This window comes from Cyrtonyx montezumae, unplaced genomic scaffold (genome assembly GCF_038088225.1).
Source record: "Cyrtonyx montezumae isolate F1298 unplaced genomic scaffold, pur_monq_1.0 scaffold_16, whole genome shotgun sequence".
Taxonomy (NCBI): domain Eukaryota; kingdom Metazoa; phylum Chordata; class Aves; order Galliformes; family Odontophoridae; genus Cyrtonyx; species Cyrtonyx montezumae.
In genome coordinates, this window is record NW_027071892.1 from 5,207,737 (window position 1) to 5,224,217 (window position 16,481).

A 16,481-nucleotide genomic window follows, 5' to 3' on the forward strand; every position below is an offset into this window, starting at 1 on the left:
CTCCTTGTCCAGAGCTAATGGAAGAGCTGCCTGGACACAATACCCCGCTCCAAACCTTTACCATCCCAGTTGCTCTGCAAACTCTGCAACTGCAATACAGTTCAAGCTGTAACAGCAAAATACACCTGGTAGGAAACACTAACTCTATGAATACTGACACTGTTGGTAAATGACATCTCTTTACTCCAAAATTCCAGCTTTGCTTGCACACCTGTGTAGACACACTTGAGTTACAAGCTTGATTCAGTGACTGAAGTACAAATTACTTGCAGCTTGATCCTGAAGTCAGAGAGGAAGATCCAATGCATCATCTCTTCTGAAACAACAGTAGAACTGCATCTAACTTGCAATTACAAAAGGATTTTTATTTACACACGCCTGCAAAATTTGTGGAACTGCTGCAAGTAAAGATGCACATTTCCACACACCACCCATAAAACACGCTCCTGTGGTGGTGAAAACAGAATGAGGGACAGAATCAGCTTGCAGTCACAAGCACAAACTAACAGCTGTTATCAGGCCTATACCTGGGTTAATAACACGTTACATGTGGTATTGGCACACAGCAGGCAACACACCCAGGGGAGAAAGAGCTGTCCTGAGTGCACACAGCTGCAGTCTTTCACTGTCCCTAAATGTATTAATAAATCAAGGGGAATAAAGTGTGTGGGGAAAGCCCACATAAGGTAAGAACTGCATACTAAGGAATCCTTGATGAGTTCACACTTGCTTTACCTGACTGAGATGACGAGGGACAGCACCTCCAGCAGGATGGCAATGACAAACACCACGACAGCAGCAGGAGGAGGAGGGGATGCCACCATGCCATGCTTCAGGAAACACGTGACAGAAAGGATGAGGAAGACTGTGGTGGAGAGGAACACGTCCAGGAGGGAGCTGAAGGTAGCACTGGCAAACGTCTTCACAGGAGCGTTCCTTATCACCTGGTGGAGAGATAATATAAGTACAGACTCTCTTACTGAATTCACTGTACCACAAATGGCAGCTCACAAAAACAGCAACACAGAACACTTTGCCACTTCATTAAGCCACTGTAAGTGCTGCATTCAAAAGATAAAAAAAAAAATTTAAGAAAGCAACAGAAGTGGTGGTTCAACAGCATCGAGGTCCCTGGGAAGAAGCCTGGTTGGCAGCACAGCCCCAGGCTGCCCTGTGATTACTGTGACGAGGATGCTGGCATTCTTGTCTTTCTGTTGGTTTTGTTTTGTTGTTGTTTTTTTTATTATTTTAAACAGAATATTATGATACAGAAATAAACAATATAAAAATTGCCAATTCTACGCAAAGAAACTTAACTCATTATTACCAGCTGGAAGATTTCTTTATTTCTTCAAGTACTTTCATTTAAACTAATAATAGATCATTCAATAATTTAAAAAATATATATAATCCTTTGGGTTCTAATGAGTCTTTAAGCAATCCCTCCCAAAGAGCACTCAGCAGAACCAGCTCCTCCCTGAGCTCCAGTCCCCTCTCAGACAGGATTCACAGCAGCAATCAGGACGCTGTGTAATCTGCATTGATCTGTGGACAGCACACCACGTTCTGCTCCTCCCTAACCCCAGCCCACCCCGTGCTGGCTCCAGCACCCGTACAGCTGTGGTGTGTGCTAGTGCAGCCAGTCCAGCTGAAACCCAGGCCATGAGCTCCCCATCCCATCTCACTCTAATCCTGCAGTGTTTCTATCTGCCCAGGAGAGCAAGTTCCCAAGAGAAACAAGCAGCATGCTAAGGTTGCTGCCACGAAGCAGCCCAGTGCAAGCACTGCGCTCATTTTTCAGGCAGAAGTTTCTTTTGCTCCTCAGAATGTTATCATGGGAAATGAACTTGTTCCTCATTTGTACCACTCTGCAAACCCATATATCCAGCCAGCATCACTTCTGTGCCTGAGCGGCCCTTTAATCCGCACTGCAGCACAATCCCTTTCACCCACACACAAAGTCACACAAACTGAACTCAAGGAGTGAGTGCTGCATCCAGCAGTGACAGCACTAAGGGTGCCCTAATCATACTATGGAGTGCCCAGCTTTCCAACCAAGAACAGTCTGAGCAAGCCCTTGGGACATGGAACAGCTTGGGAGTGATGGCAGAGCGACCACGCAGCCGGCAGCACAGAATCAGAGGTGCACCCACTGCTGCTGGAGCTGCTCTCAGCAGCACTGCTCTGCAAGGAGCTATGCCAGCAGCCGTGCTGACAGCCATCCCACTCCCCAGGAGAAGATCCTTTTGTTTCGTGCTGGACCACCATTGTGCTTTAACAATAATTAAGGCCTTAACAAGTTTTGCCCCAGTGATACGGAGCAGCTTCACAAAGCGAAGATGCCCATTTTCAGACAGGTTTGCATAATCGTCCTCAAATTAACAGCTTATCACCAACAAAACACACAGACCTCACTCCTGCTCCATCCTCTGTGAATTTCCTGCACACCCACATTAATAGGCCAATCTGCACTGACAAGCACCACTTCTCTTTCCAGCTTCCCAGTTGGAAAGATATGGGTTTATTGTTTTCTGAACAGACTGTACGAACTGGGCTGGCAAACAGTGGTATAAACACTGTATAAATGCTGATTTATGAAAAGAGCAAAAATAAAAACCAAACACTCTTTAACAGTTTTGATTCGCTCTTGTTGCACTCGGTTCAGGATAGAAGGGAAAAAAGCCCCCAAGAGCAAAACAAAACAGATCAATATTTTATGTTAGTCAGGAAAATGAGCCAGCTCACAGCACCAGGGCCATTAGGAGGTGTGGGGAGCAGGAGGACCAGTAGGGGAGAGCAACTGCCCTCTTTTCAGCTACTGAAATTACAGCCTGAATTAGCACTGATGCTTGGTGATGCTACATGCAAACGTGCAGCATCCTGCCAGCTCCTCCCCACGGGGCAGCAGTACCTGCTGCCAGGGAAGGTCTGCAGAACTGGTAGCTCCCAAGGGGGAAAAGGACTTTCTTTTCATTCACTGCAAATCCCAAAGAATGCACCGAGTTCCTTCCAGTTCATGCAGTGCTTCTTCCAATTGCAGCATTGTGAACTTCCTCCCTCTGAACACTGCACACTTATAGAACTTATGATACTGAGTTTAGACATGGTTTGAGCATCATGGAGATAACCAGGAGGCCGTGGCATGACCGAAGATGAAATTCAAAGCTACCATTCTCTGAGCTTTTCTTAATGAGAAGGCAAATAGTCTTCTACTTTCATCTTCCATGATCCTCCGAGCTGCCTAAAGCATTAACACATTAACTTGAAAACAGAGAAGAGGCAGATGGGGTGCTGAGTGTATCCTGGTGGGCTGTGAGAACGTCCAACCACTTCAAACATTGGACTAGACTCAGGGTATGGCACAGGACAGGGAAACTGAGACTGTTCTCAGAGGCAACGATATTGAGCAGTGCATCACAAGTAACATTTCATAACACTTGTCATCAGCTGCAATGAAATGTGTTAAAAACAATTACAGATATTGCTTGGACAGATCGCAGAAGAAAAGCAACGCCAAGAGAAACACACCTCTTCCTGATAGCTCGTCCTATAGGCCATCTCCAGATCCTGATCCAAGAAGTTCAGGCTCAGCTTACTGATAGGTGGTTTAAAGAAGTAGTCCTTCATGAGGCTAAAGAGAAAAAAAAAAGACACCAGTGTATTCAGCTGCAGAGCCACCATTCTGTGGTTTTGCTTCCAGGGACACAGGCACAGCCCTACACTCCTGTGGCTTTCCTCTGCTCTCAGCCATGGCACCCTTCATCCAGAAGTGTGGCAGAGCTGACTCTGGAGACATCCAAGACCTGCCTGGATGCTGACCTGTGCAACCTGGGCTAGGGAGCTGCTTTGGCAGGGAGGTTGGACTCGATCTCTAGTGGTCCCTTCCAGCCCCTACAATACTGTGACTTCTCTGTTTTCAGGAAGATGCTAGTAAGTTCTTCTAGAAACTTAACAGCTTGACTGCAGACAGCTTCAGATAGCTGTAATATAAGCTAGAGGATGGTAAAGGTTAATTGCTGCCAGAGACGTGCAACCCTAGGAGACGCGTGGCTGCGGGTTATTTATGTCGTAGGTGCAATTCTATCGGTCAGAGCAAGCCAAGGATGATAAAGGTGACAGTGTTAGGAAAAAAAATCATCCTTTTTAGAAAACAGCATTGTCTTGTTATTTCACAGGCACTGCAGTCACGCAGTAACTCAGCTGGGAGCCTTCCCCAAACCATCCAGGCTGCAGAATAACTTACCCGAGGTGATGGATGGCTTAAATTTACTTCTGCCACAGAAACGTGAAATTGCCTACTGGTATTGAGAAGCATTGAAATGAGCAGAGGAGAAGCAGGAGGCAGCACTACCAGGGGTGCCTGGGCACTCCTTCCCCTTGTCTTCCAGCACCAGGGGCAACAGGAACATACAAGAGCCCTCAAACACTGAAAACATGAAAAACTTGTTTCTGTTTCCTGCCTTCAGGAACAAAACCAGAGTGTCTGGGGAGTTCTGCGTGAGTTGTAAGAGGTTTATGATGAAAGATTCCCCGTGACACCAATGACACTTGGCTGGAAACTTCCTTTTCCCAGTAAGTGCCAAAGCACGGCAGGGCTCAGCTCACCAGCATGGTCCACATTGTGCCTGTGCTGTCACAGGAAGGTCATGCTTGCTCATGCCATTTATTTCTGGGATAGCCTGTCATCCTCTCATCTGCCCTGTTGTCAGATCTGAGACTTCAGGGAACCTCCTCTTGTTTTCAAGTAACTGATTTTTGTGGAGTTGGGTGGTTTAAGCTTAAGCATTTTGCAATCTTACTGCCTCTCGTACCATAGTTACCTTTCATAATGCACAGTAGCATGCAGATTGCAGTGACTAAATGAGGGTTATTTTTATTGCGGCTGTAGCAAAGCCAAAGTCAAAGCTCAAACTCTGCACTGTTTGCCAGAGACATATAATCAACTTCTAAGAAAAGGCAAACTGATAACTTCTATGAAAAGGATTCTGTTGCAACAGAGTAATGCAAAAATGCCACACCAACTCCAGCTTTATCACTATTCCTATTTATTACTTCTATTGCTATTATTAAAGGTCACTGGAACTGGACAGAGATATCAGCTCCAAAGCAAAATGTGGGCACAGCAGGAGAGCAGCAGCCCCATGCACTGCTGGAGCACAGGGAGTGCCAGCAGCTCCGAGCCCCCTCCATGCTGAAGAGCACTGACTCTGCCCTGGGACGTGTTTAACTCTTCCCAGCTGTGCAGGAAGCCTGCATGATTAATTTATACAACTCATCACCATATCTGGGTTAGACATCTTCTGTTAATGCCATGCACCATTTCCATTGCAGATCAGGACACCTGTGCCATGCAACAGGGTGCAGATCACCACCCAGTGCCAGCAGAAGCTCCTGCTTGATGCTGCAGTGCCATAACAGCAGAGCAGCAAATCCCTCTGTTAACTTCTGTGAATAACATCAATCTTCACGAGAGGTGACCAAGTTTGGATGTCACCACCTTCCCTGAGAAAACTCCCATTTCCCATTCAAGCATCCTCACTGAGGATCTGAGACAAACCACATGCTACATTTTACATCAGGGGATCAAGAATGTTTTTCAAATGACTCATTTACGGATAACTTAACATTGAGAAATGTTAAAAAGGGTCGACTGAAAACGGTAGACTTAAACCATTTTGAATAGACCTAATTAATCCAGAGATTATTTTTGGAAAGTTATGTTTACATGAACTGAACTCGGCAGAGAAGTTTCCCTGGCAACAAGAAATGGCCCACTTAATATGGTAACGATGATATATAATTGAGAAAAAATGAAAAGGCTTTGACTGATGCCAAATCAGTCCCACTGTTTCCTCTTGCCGAATCAGAAGGAAGTACCCATTCTGTATGCGGAGGAGGAAAGCTCCAGGAACACAGGAGCTGGAGGTGGGTATCTTTAGCAGTCCAATGGTATTAACTTGCCTCCGTACCTTAAAATTTGCCGTATGCTGGTTACATTTTAAACAAAAATCCAATTTGTTCTTCCTGATTTCTGCAAACATTCCGACTTTCACAATCAGTCTGTCTTCTAACATTCTAAAGTACCAACTAAATACCTGTTCTTGACCATTAATGACAGAGCACACACACACACGGTGCAAAAAGAAACCTGAATTCTTACTGAAGCTGCTCCTAAGAGAAAGGGAATGTGAAAAACAAACAAGAAGAGAACATACTGGGGAGGGACTGGAGTCCCCATCTCTCATTCCTCCCTTCTTTGGTCATGTTTTCAATTAAGACAACAGTGTCGCTGCTCCAAACAGCCAGGAGTATATTTGAGCATACAGTTTCAAGGATATTTAGATAAAACATCCCTAATCCAAGTGGAAGCAGTGAAGCAAAAATAAGAACAGTCATAAATAATAACAAACCTATGTTATCAGTTCAGCTGATCCCATCAAATCACTGCCATAATAAGGGAGATAGAGTTGTGTGTCTACAAAAGCACACGCTACTGAAATTTGGAGAACACACTTTCCCCTGCCCCAAAGAAATGTTTTAGTTTGAAAAGCAGAGAGAGGCTAACTTCCTTAAATGCTGTAGCTAGCTAACAGGTCTGGAAGAATTCACTCCTAATAACTCTGCCCCCAGGTATGACTTCTAGGCATTAGTTAGCCACACTATGTTATCAGGTGTTGCTCCCAAAAATGTGAGTTTTGTGGTTCAGACTGAGTGTCACACTTTTAACCACAGATGAAGGCACGCTCTATGTGTATTGGGAGAAACTCTGAACACAGAGTTCAACTTCATGACAAGTCATTGAAAGACTGCTTTTCCCTTCTAAAGACTCAAAGGAAGAACACCTGCTCACCATGGAAGAAGAGCGATGAAACATGTTATACGTTATGTTACGACTACTGACATGATATAAAAAGCACACAAGTACTGGTTAAGTATCAGGAACCCCTGTTAATGCCTTCTCCCCTCCACACACTTCTACTCTGTGAAGTATTTTCCTTACCTGTCCTCTTTAATCACATCCACAAAGTGGGCATCTGTCTTTTCTCTGATGTTTTTGAACCTCAAAGGGAGGAGAGCTGACTGATCCAGGCTCACTCCCCCCCATCTTCCTTTCTCTTGCAACATTTCATAAAGCGAGGTTTGACTGTTGCTGAGCTTCTCTTCCTGTGGAGGACTCAAAAGTCCATTCTGAGTCTTTGGACTATGTCCTCCCGGAGCCTGCACAACAAAAAGCAGAACAGACATAGGGAACATTAATGGTTGAGAAAAGAGACAGGATAAACTGAACAGAGTTGAAGTCAAAAGGAGCTTTTTCCTCAACACACAGAACATCTACCTGGTCATTTCAACGACCTCCCTCCACCTGCCTTGGAATCATTCATGTCTACCAGGAGGCCATGTCTAATTAGGTCTCATCCTTTTACTTTCTATGTCCCTCCTCCCAAGGCACCAAGCACATTTTTACACGTGCAATAGAGCCCAACCACAAGCCCAAACATCACTCATTCATCTCCAGGTCAAGCTTCTCCACCAAGTCTTCTCAACTACCCACATGAACGGTGCTACCTTCCCCCATGCCATGAGCAGCCCCTCTGCTGGCTGTGCTGCCCTTCTGCTGACCACCACAGCCCTGCTGCTGTCCTAGGAGCAGCCCCTGTGTGCAGCTCATTATTATCCTGCCAAAGCCACATCTTCTCCACTGAGGTACAGCTCTTTTCCTGTCATACTGATAATGTATCTTTGAGTATTGACACCAGCTTGCAACACTGCTTAAATGTGTAGTATTATCGAGCCTGTCTTCATTCCTTTCAGGAAAGAAATGAGTTTCAGCCAAAAAAATGTTCTTTTTTTCATGGAACTTCCAGTTCCTTCCTTTACATTTTGTGGAGACCAATATGCACTGAAGCAAATCCAGGAAATTAGGCAACTAAACTCAGTTGGAATGAAAGCGAGCTGCTGTTAGTCAGGATCATTTTATAACTTCCAAAAGCAAACGTACCAAACTTAGCATATCTGAATGTTCATCTCCCCTCTCCATGTCTTATCATTTCCCACGTATCATCCATCCCCATCCCCAAGCCCACTCCTGACAGAAGTTTCTTCGCTGCTGCCCACACTGCAGGCAGCACAGCTCCTCCTGGACGTCCCTCGGTGACCATAAATATCACATCACCCAATCACGCACTGAAATAAGTTACAGAGTTGAGAAATATCTGATTTATAGCCATGCAAAATTAACTGAAGCTCCTTGCGTCTCTATCCTGTAAATCAAACAAGCACAAACACAGGCAGGTGTAGCTGAATGCACGCTGGCGACTGTTAATATATAACATCTTCCTGTCAAAAAAATGGGAAATAATAATTAAAAAAACCCCACTCCTTTACCATAAGCATTTCTGGTATCCACTTTTCTAGTTGAGCAAACACAACAAAAGCACATTTTGTGCACATTAAAAACCTTCATGTCTTACTTCTCCCATAAATAATTACCAGTGAAGATACTAGACAGCAGCAGCAGAACGTCTCCATGAGCAGAGAAGAGTGAGAAGCACTGCTCTGCTTGGAAAGCAGTAAACGAGGGAATACCACTTTCTGACTGAGCAGCTCAAAGAAAAGCCCTGTGTGCTGTTTGCTTCCCGGCCTGTTCTTTGAGCTCATCTGAAGAATGCAGTGAAAACGTCTGCTCTTTCACAGAAGGTCAGCGTGGACTTCTCTTGGCCTTTTCTCTTCAGCTCTTTGGCAAAGGCTCAAATCCCTAAGAAAATTCTTCCCTCAGTCAGCTCAAGGTTTTCCTGTGCTGTCTCCATTCTGTTAATCTTAACAGGAGGGGATTAGAGATTGAAACTGCTTGTGTGTAAGAAGAAAATCCCTACTTAATAACTGCTGCTTGCTCCAGCGTTGCTGTGGTTCCTGATGGCAACAGGCTGTGAGCTCTGCTGAGCACAGCGATGCGGTGCACCACGGGATCACCTCCTGCTGGGAAGAGACGTGGGGGCTTCAAGTGACACGGGGACCCACCTCTGGATGGGGCCTTGGGCAACCTGATTGTCTCATTCAGTTGTTGGCAAAGTGTCTGTGGCAGGGCTGGAACTAGATGATCTTTGAGGTACTTTCCAACCCAAGCCATTCTGTGAAGGCCCGAGAAGTGGTTAACATCATTTTTGGAGATGAGAGAACAAAAGGGAGCATGAAAGCTGCAGGACCAGGTGAAGTGACATGGAGACAGAAAAGAGCAGAGGGAGCTGATGGCTCCTGAGAGGGCACTGAGACTGCGAAGATCTGTAAAACCTGTGCCATGGCAACACCATGAGTGTGGCTTTTGCTTGGATGGGCATCCCAGACCTACTGGATAGCAACAGAGCAGCTCCAGGTCTGGACTAGCTATACACAACCTGAAAATACAGGAGCAACACATGATCTGTCTCCACTAGCTCGTTTCTTCCACTGGCACTTTATTCAGTGTTGCAGACTCTTCCCAACAAGGTCGGATGACTCAGTCATTACTGTACTTGAGGTTAACGCAGCTGTAGTAGAAAGAAACTTCAGAGAATAACTCTGGTGAAGACAACATATGACATCAGGTGAATGGCAGCAGAGGACAATCTGTTAGCAGTCAGCTTCTGCAGGCCCTGGGCACGAGGGCAGCAGCCAGGGAAGCAGCATCTTGTGCTCACCATCTCAGCAGCCTAGGAAGATGTCCCACAGCATTCTTGCCTTGAAGATGTCACGCTGATCAGAGCCCTGTACTTTCTTGCCACTCTGCTCCATCTCCCTCAGAGCTGAAGGGTCTATTTTTTTTTCCTTAGGCTGTTTCTTAGGAACCCCAGCAGAGAACACAGCCAACCATGCTACACACCATTTACATAAACGCTGGCAAGTTTTCCATTAGCACTATACACAAGTAGAGTTTTACACACAGACAGGAAGAAAAACAACCAGATAACATTCTCTGAGCATGTTTATAAAGCAAATCTCCCCAACAAGGGAAAGCATCAAACTTATCTCAAAGACTAACAGAGCTGCTGAGCACCGCCATCAGTCTGCATTTAGGCAACTCCATTTTCTAGGAGAGAGCACAGAGACTACTAAGGCCAGGAACAAGACGACAAATAGGCAGTGTCTGGTGCTGCAGAGGGAGTGGGTGGCTTCAGTAAGAATATCTAAGCAACAAGCACAGAAAACAGTCTCGGCAGCAGCATGGTGAATATGTAAGATGCTGTATTTATCAGAAAAAGGATATGAACGGAGTTGGGGACCGTGAATTTCTGCTGTGTGCACAAACAGGAATGACTCTTTTAGAGCTGCAATACAGGGGATGCTGGAAAGGCACTGGTGGTGACATGTGGCTGGGTGACATGCAGGCAGCCAGCATAAACGACATAGAGTGATAGCATTCCTTGTGCCTCTTCCACTGGTTACCCTCATCATAGCTTAGAGTCCTAATTTTAGGTCCTTCTCAGTATCAGAACGGGCTCAGGAAAAAAAAATCACTAATTGTTTTGAAAATTTGAGGGGGGCCCAACTAAAGTTCAGAATGTAACTGCTCAAAATTGGTGCTGCTGCTGAAGGGCTCGACTAAAGGAACAGTGATGCAAAAAGAAGGATGCTAACTGAAGCAGAGAAGTAAGGGAAAAGAAGGGAAGCAATAAATACTTCAATTACCTTCGTACTGTTTTTATGCTCATCCTGACAACCATTTTGGATAGCTCCTTCGTCTATGCTGACATCGCAGTGGGGAACAAGGGTGGTACTACATGAAGGGCAAGGCTGCAATGAGACAAAAAACATTTAGCTGGGAACATTCTGGTGTCCCCATCATGTTATGCAATTTATAATGTGGCCCGCTTGTACACTTGCTGCATGGTTAAAAACAAAGCAGAAGAAAGGGAAGCAGGGAACAGAATTTTAAAGCACCAAAATCCACCATTTCAAAAACACATCACAGATTTTTTGTTTAGTAAAGGCAAACTCTATCCAGGAAGGCTCTACTGCTGATACTCTGGAATCACTGCTTAATGGCAAAGGACCACCCTGAGAAGAATGAAATACCCTTCAGTGACAGAAGTGCCATTACCTCATCTAAAAAGTGTCTGCAAAAGGATCTGAATGGCATTATGACCAGCTGAGCAAAGACTGAGCACAAAATGCAGCACATTCGAGCACAGAACACCACAGCACATTATAAACAGCACAGAGAAACGGAAAGCAACACATCTGAAATTAATAAGGGACGATACTTTCTCATAAAGCCATAACACAGCGGAATGGAGCTCTGTCTGAGGAATGCTGCTGAAGCCAAACACTGCCCAAACTTCACAGGAAACAAGGAAAACAAAACTAGCAGCACTTCTAACTTGCAGGTTACACATTTTGGAAGCAACCTAAAATGTCACCGTTCGGCTTTTAAAACAACCTATCCCACTGGATTAAATGTGATAACCTTTAGAGGAATTAAGGCCACACCTGATCTTGCAAAGTCCTTCCAACTTGTCTCCCATGCTTTCCACGTGCAGGCAGGGTACTGCACAAGAGGGACCCCCCCCTCCAACTGATCCCTGTCCACAGTTCCTCCATTTCTGAGACAGTTTGTGACCAGGCTTGCCAAAGGACTACTAATGGAAGCAGACAGCAGCCCCCAGAGCAGCATGCTGATTTTGGCACACTGTACTGTATGATGGGTTACCTGCAGAAACTTCTTGATAAAACTAGCAACTTGAGTGTTTTGTTGTCGACTTAACAGCCCTGTCCATCTTCTTCCCTCTCAGGAGGGACTGCTCCGAGCCTCTGTAGTACACCTATTCCAAAGTCTCCACAGCTTCTCCCTTTGGGTTTGCTCCCCATTTCACAGCACAATGTGTTTGCCTTTTCAGAATTTAATATTCACCCAAAGCCCCTTTTCCCGCTTCATTTCACACTGAAGTTTCCAAAAAGATTCACAAATCTTAACTTCCATGTTGTCATGGCACACCACTTCTACCAGCCCACTCTTCTGCTGCTCCACCTCATCACTCAGCCCAGCCTCTCATAGGCTCACAGGAAGAGCCTGAGCCCCCGAGCACTCAGCCCCATGCACACTGCTCCCCAGGAGCACAGCTTCCTCACCTGCCAATGGATGAGCAGCCTTCATCCAATGCTGAACTACTACAGCCTCAGAAAGTAACAACGTGCTTAGAGAGAGGAAGAAGTTGGTTTGTTAACAGAACCATTTAGGAACCATTCGATATGGTGAATTCCTTCAGCACTCTGTGGAAAGCGATCCCCATTTGATGAAGCAGCAGGACCAACCTGCATGCTTCCAGGGTTACACCAGAAGACAATAACCTCAGAAGAGTAGCTTGATCTTTTGAAAAGAGGTTACCTGACTTACACCACGTGTCCAAGCCAACATCATTAGCTTCATTCTCTGCTGCAGACACTGACACGAGCTCCGTGCAGACGTGGCCCAGTCACAATGAATAATTCAGTAACATGCTTCCAGCAAACACCAAGACAAGCAAATGCCCCTTCTGTTTTCACACTAACAGCCTATGATCCCCACTCAAGTAGAGGATTTCACAATATATGAGGGAGAAAACAAATTGATACTAAAGTGGTAAAAAAAATGCCATACTTGACTAAGCACGTTAGGGTGTCCACGTGAAAAAAATCAGCTGCTAATAAAAACTTCTGTTTCCAGCAGCTTTCCTCTCCAGTTTAGTTGTGTGCCCACTGCACACCCTGAAAGTGGCCTTCCACTGCTATCCACACTGCCAGGAGAACTGCAATCAAGTTAAACGCAGACACAGTGGAATAGAGGAAGAAATACAATTCCTGTCATGGATCAATTACTGTTGCATTCTCCTTACTGACCTTCCTTAACAGATTTTGTCCAAAAGAGCATCCATTCAAGCCCAAAATGTGAAAGTCATCCTTCTCATCCAATATGGCAACTTAATCCCTTTGAAACAGAAATATTTCAGCTTGCCTGTAATTTTGCCCCTCCTTCTTAAGTCTCTTTTGCAGAGTTGAAGTCATCTCCTCCCACACTGACACTGCTTACAGCTTTGTATTTAAAACAGTTGGCGTATAAGTCATGATTCTTCTGCAAATTATCATGATTCTTCTGCAAATTCTCCCTCCAGACCCTACCAGAAGGCTGCAGGCTTCAGAGGAAAAACACTGTAAAAAAGAAACCCACTCCTTTTCGAAAACTGTGTGTGAGCTGTAATTAAATGGCACAGTTGTTCTCTGTGGATTTTACACTTATATCATATATATACACTGTACATAATATACGTAATGAATAATAATGACAATTTATTATTATTATTGCTCAATGTGATTGCTTCATCACTATGCTACCACGTTCTGACACATTTTGTGGCACGCGTTATAGGGATGCTCAAACCACAGGGGAAAGCCAATTCTCAATTCATTCAAAATTTACGCCAGCATCACTGTACTTTGGGGAATCTACTGCTTCTGAGGTGGTCTGTCCACCTGTGAAATCACCGTAACACCTCCAGAGCTTGTGCTGATGGACAACACAGCGTGCCTACAAGCACAGATCCACTGCAGTGGTGTACAGGGTATCTGAGAAGGCTGAAACTGAGCTGGCACTTGCTTCAGAAGAGCATCTAGGACAATTTTCCCTCTTGAACAGCCAATCTGAGCCTCTCCTTCACTTATCTGGATCGCCGTGTTTGCACTACTGCAGTGCAGAAGACCAGCATCAGCACTCAAACAGCAATTAACACCCAGGCAGGACATCCCAGACCAGAACAAGGCAGAAAGGTGATGAGCAGCAATCAAAGCATGAGCCAGCAGTGCGTCCCAGCACAGCACACTGCTGGTCAGGAGCAGCAATGCCTCTGCTACCTGTCCTTCTGCAGACAGAGTCCTCCCTGTTTTAGAAAACACAAACCAGAGGACAAGCTGGTCCTTAACACCAGATTACGTCTTGGACTTGGGTCATTTGAACAAGTACCAGAAGTTAATGCATAACAAACGCTAGCAAGGCCCAGCTGCAGGCAGCTCAGTGCTGAACCTTGCTGCAGTTTTGCTGCTCTCTGATCGAAGCTTGCTTCACTGTCTGATGTTAACATGGCACGCTTGTTTTCTCCCCAAATGGGGCTTTCAGTCTTACTGCTACATTTAATCTCTCCTCTTCTCCCACTGCTTTGTGGATGGGCCTGCAGCATGCACTTGGGGCTGTCACAATTCCTTCAATTCCAGAAGCAGATCAGCTCCTACCTGTTACTGCTGCATGGGACCTCTGCACATCCATGCATGTCACAGCACAGACACTCACCATAAGAACAACCATGAGTGCTCCACGATGTGTTTTCCTGCCTTTTTCACTTGTAGGCAAGCTGTCATCTGAAGGATGACAACGTGCCACCCCATTCTTACATGGGAGTAGGAGTAGAAAGGTATCACCAACCACCTGGGACCAGTCAAACCATGCACAGCCCATACTTTGGCTAGACACAAAGATGGCCACAGCTGCCTTCTGTATCTATACAGTCCTGGTCTGCTGTCAGGAGTTCACTTAGCTTTGAACAATACTTTTGGATCAGCCTTCCAGCTCATCACATCCACGATCAAGCATTTTTACTCCAGAATTTAACCCAAGCATAGTCCACGCTTTCCTGACACAGATGGAGTTGCAAGAAAGTCAACTGCCAGCAGCTCTATGAGCTGAATAACAAACCTGTGTTTTGTTATTCTGTCACTGAGAATAACAAAACCTGTGTCACTGAGGCCTTCCCAAGACTGACCATGCACTAATGCCTAAGGACAGTGACCTGCAGACAGCCTGGCATTAGTGCCCCACTCAGCAACCCAACGCCAGGGACTCAGCACAAACAGAACAGGCATTTGTTGTTTGGGAAGACTGAGAGTAACAGCAAAGCTTCGAAGCAATACACACTTTCATAGATTTCCTTGTCAAGAATTCTCACAAGAGGTGAGAAGGTAACAAAACATCATTTCCTTAAGCTGCATCCATACAAATCACTGCCCTCCATCCTTCATATAGCTTTCCAGAGCAAGCAGATAAAACAGCCTACCAGAACATTTTCTCCTATCACACAAACAATCCTCATTATCTTTATCTTCCAGTGGCTATGTCAGCTGCAAGCTGAAAGGTTCCCAGGTTCACAGTGCACCTTATAAAGGCAGAAGCAGAGTGCAGCAAACAGAAAATCATAAATGTTACAGCTACAGGAGCTGCATGCAGCATAGATGTTTTTCCCCATAAAACCAAGACCGCTGAAGAAGCAGCACTGACCTCAGTCCAGAAATACAAACACTAAAGAAATCATTTACCTGAAAACACCTTTAAGAAATATCCACCTTACTTTCCGGATTGCTTGTTGATTGCCTAAACATTTTATGTTCTATTTTTTCTCCCAGAGCTAGATTTTGTGTACGTAGATAAACAAAGCAAGCAAGGCATGAGCAAACTGCAGAGGTTTCCCCATCCACACGTCTCCCAAGACACAGTCTGAGCTCTCTGCCTCCTTGCTTTGAAGCAAGCACTCACCTTTGGCTTTTCCACGTGTTTGAGAGCCTTTGTGGAGTCAGAGGCGTTCTCAGCCAAGGGAGCTGCCTGCGTCCTGGCTCCAGTCCCAGCCTCCAAGCTGGGAAGCAATGCTTGAGAACAGCTGCAGTGGGGTTCCTTCACCTTCTGACCAGAGATCAGATAGGTCTTCAAACCTAGAGAAAAGATATAAACAGTGAGATCTGCAGGAAGACAAAAATAACACTCCTCTGGACTTCCCAGATAGGAAATACAGTAGCTAGCAGAGCACGACCGAGGCTCAGGAACAGCACAGAAGGAGTATCAGGGAACAGGCTCTGGAACTGTGCAAAGTGGGTGCAACCAGGATTGCCTGACATCTGCTGCCCCGCATCCCAGAGACTGGGACCCACAGCAGCAGCCATGCCTGACATGTGCTTGCTTCATTCCATTTGCACTCAGATACTTTGGAAAAAAGAGCTTAGGCTTTGGGCATTAGCTTCCAAGCTGTAATTTGAGATGAGACATTAACTCTTTAATTTTGGAAAGGATTTACAGCCTGTTTTTTCAGCGAGGTCTGGGCTGACACCACACTTCTGCAAAGCAGTACACGTTCCTCCCCTCCTGCTCTCCATTTCTTGCAGAGATGTTGTGGAGTTCCCTGAACGCCTGGAAAAGGAAATGGCGTTTGAGTGCTAGGAATTCTGACGGGTTTTCATAGTCAGAACAGACTTCACATTTCTAAAGAACAAACTCAATCTCTCACGCCCACATGCACGCTTTGCAACTGTTGCATGAGCCGAAGGATAATTGGAAGCCAGATCCCTTATTAAAGGCCAGACTGGTAAATGCTGTGCTGTACCAGGCTGGTCTGTACCAAAAACCTGCTCAAAAAACAAGGATCTGAGTTTTGTTCAGAATATTCTTTATTTTCCTTCCCTTGTCTAGGAATGAAAACTAAGGGGCTACTAATCACTCC

At 45.4% G+C, this 16,481-nt stretch overlaps 1 protein-coding gene across 3 annotated transcripts in view; it reads right to left on the reverse strand.

Moving 5' to 3' along the window:
- ADCY9 (adenylate cyclase 9) overlaps positions 1-16,481 on the reverse strand; it is a 58,899-nt gene that overhangs the window by 13,537 nt on the left and 28,881 nt on the right. For 2 of the 3 annotated variants that reach the window (XM_065732453.1, XM_065732452.1), the window contains exons 2-6: positions 15,527-15,699; positions 10,663-10,767; positions 7,001-7,218; positions 3,529-3,631; positions 736-944 (exon numbers count right to left, since the gene is read on the reverse strand). In XM_065732453.1, the coding sequence (XP_065588525.1) occupies positions 736-944; positions 3,529-3,631; positions 7,001-7,218; positions 10,663-10,767; positions 15,527-15,699 (808 nt within the window). The remainder of the gene's footprint in view (positions 1-735; positions 945-3,528; positions 3,632-7,000; positions 7,219-10,662; positions 10,768-15,526; positions 15,700-16,481) is intronic. The other variant, XM_065732454.1, reaches the window with a different exon arrangement.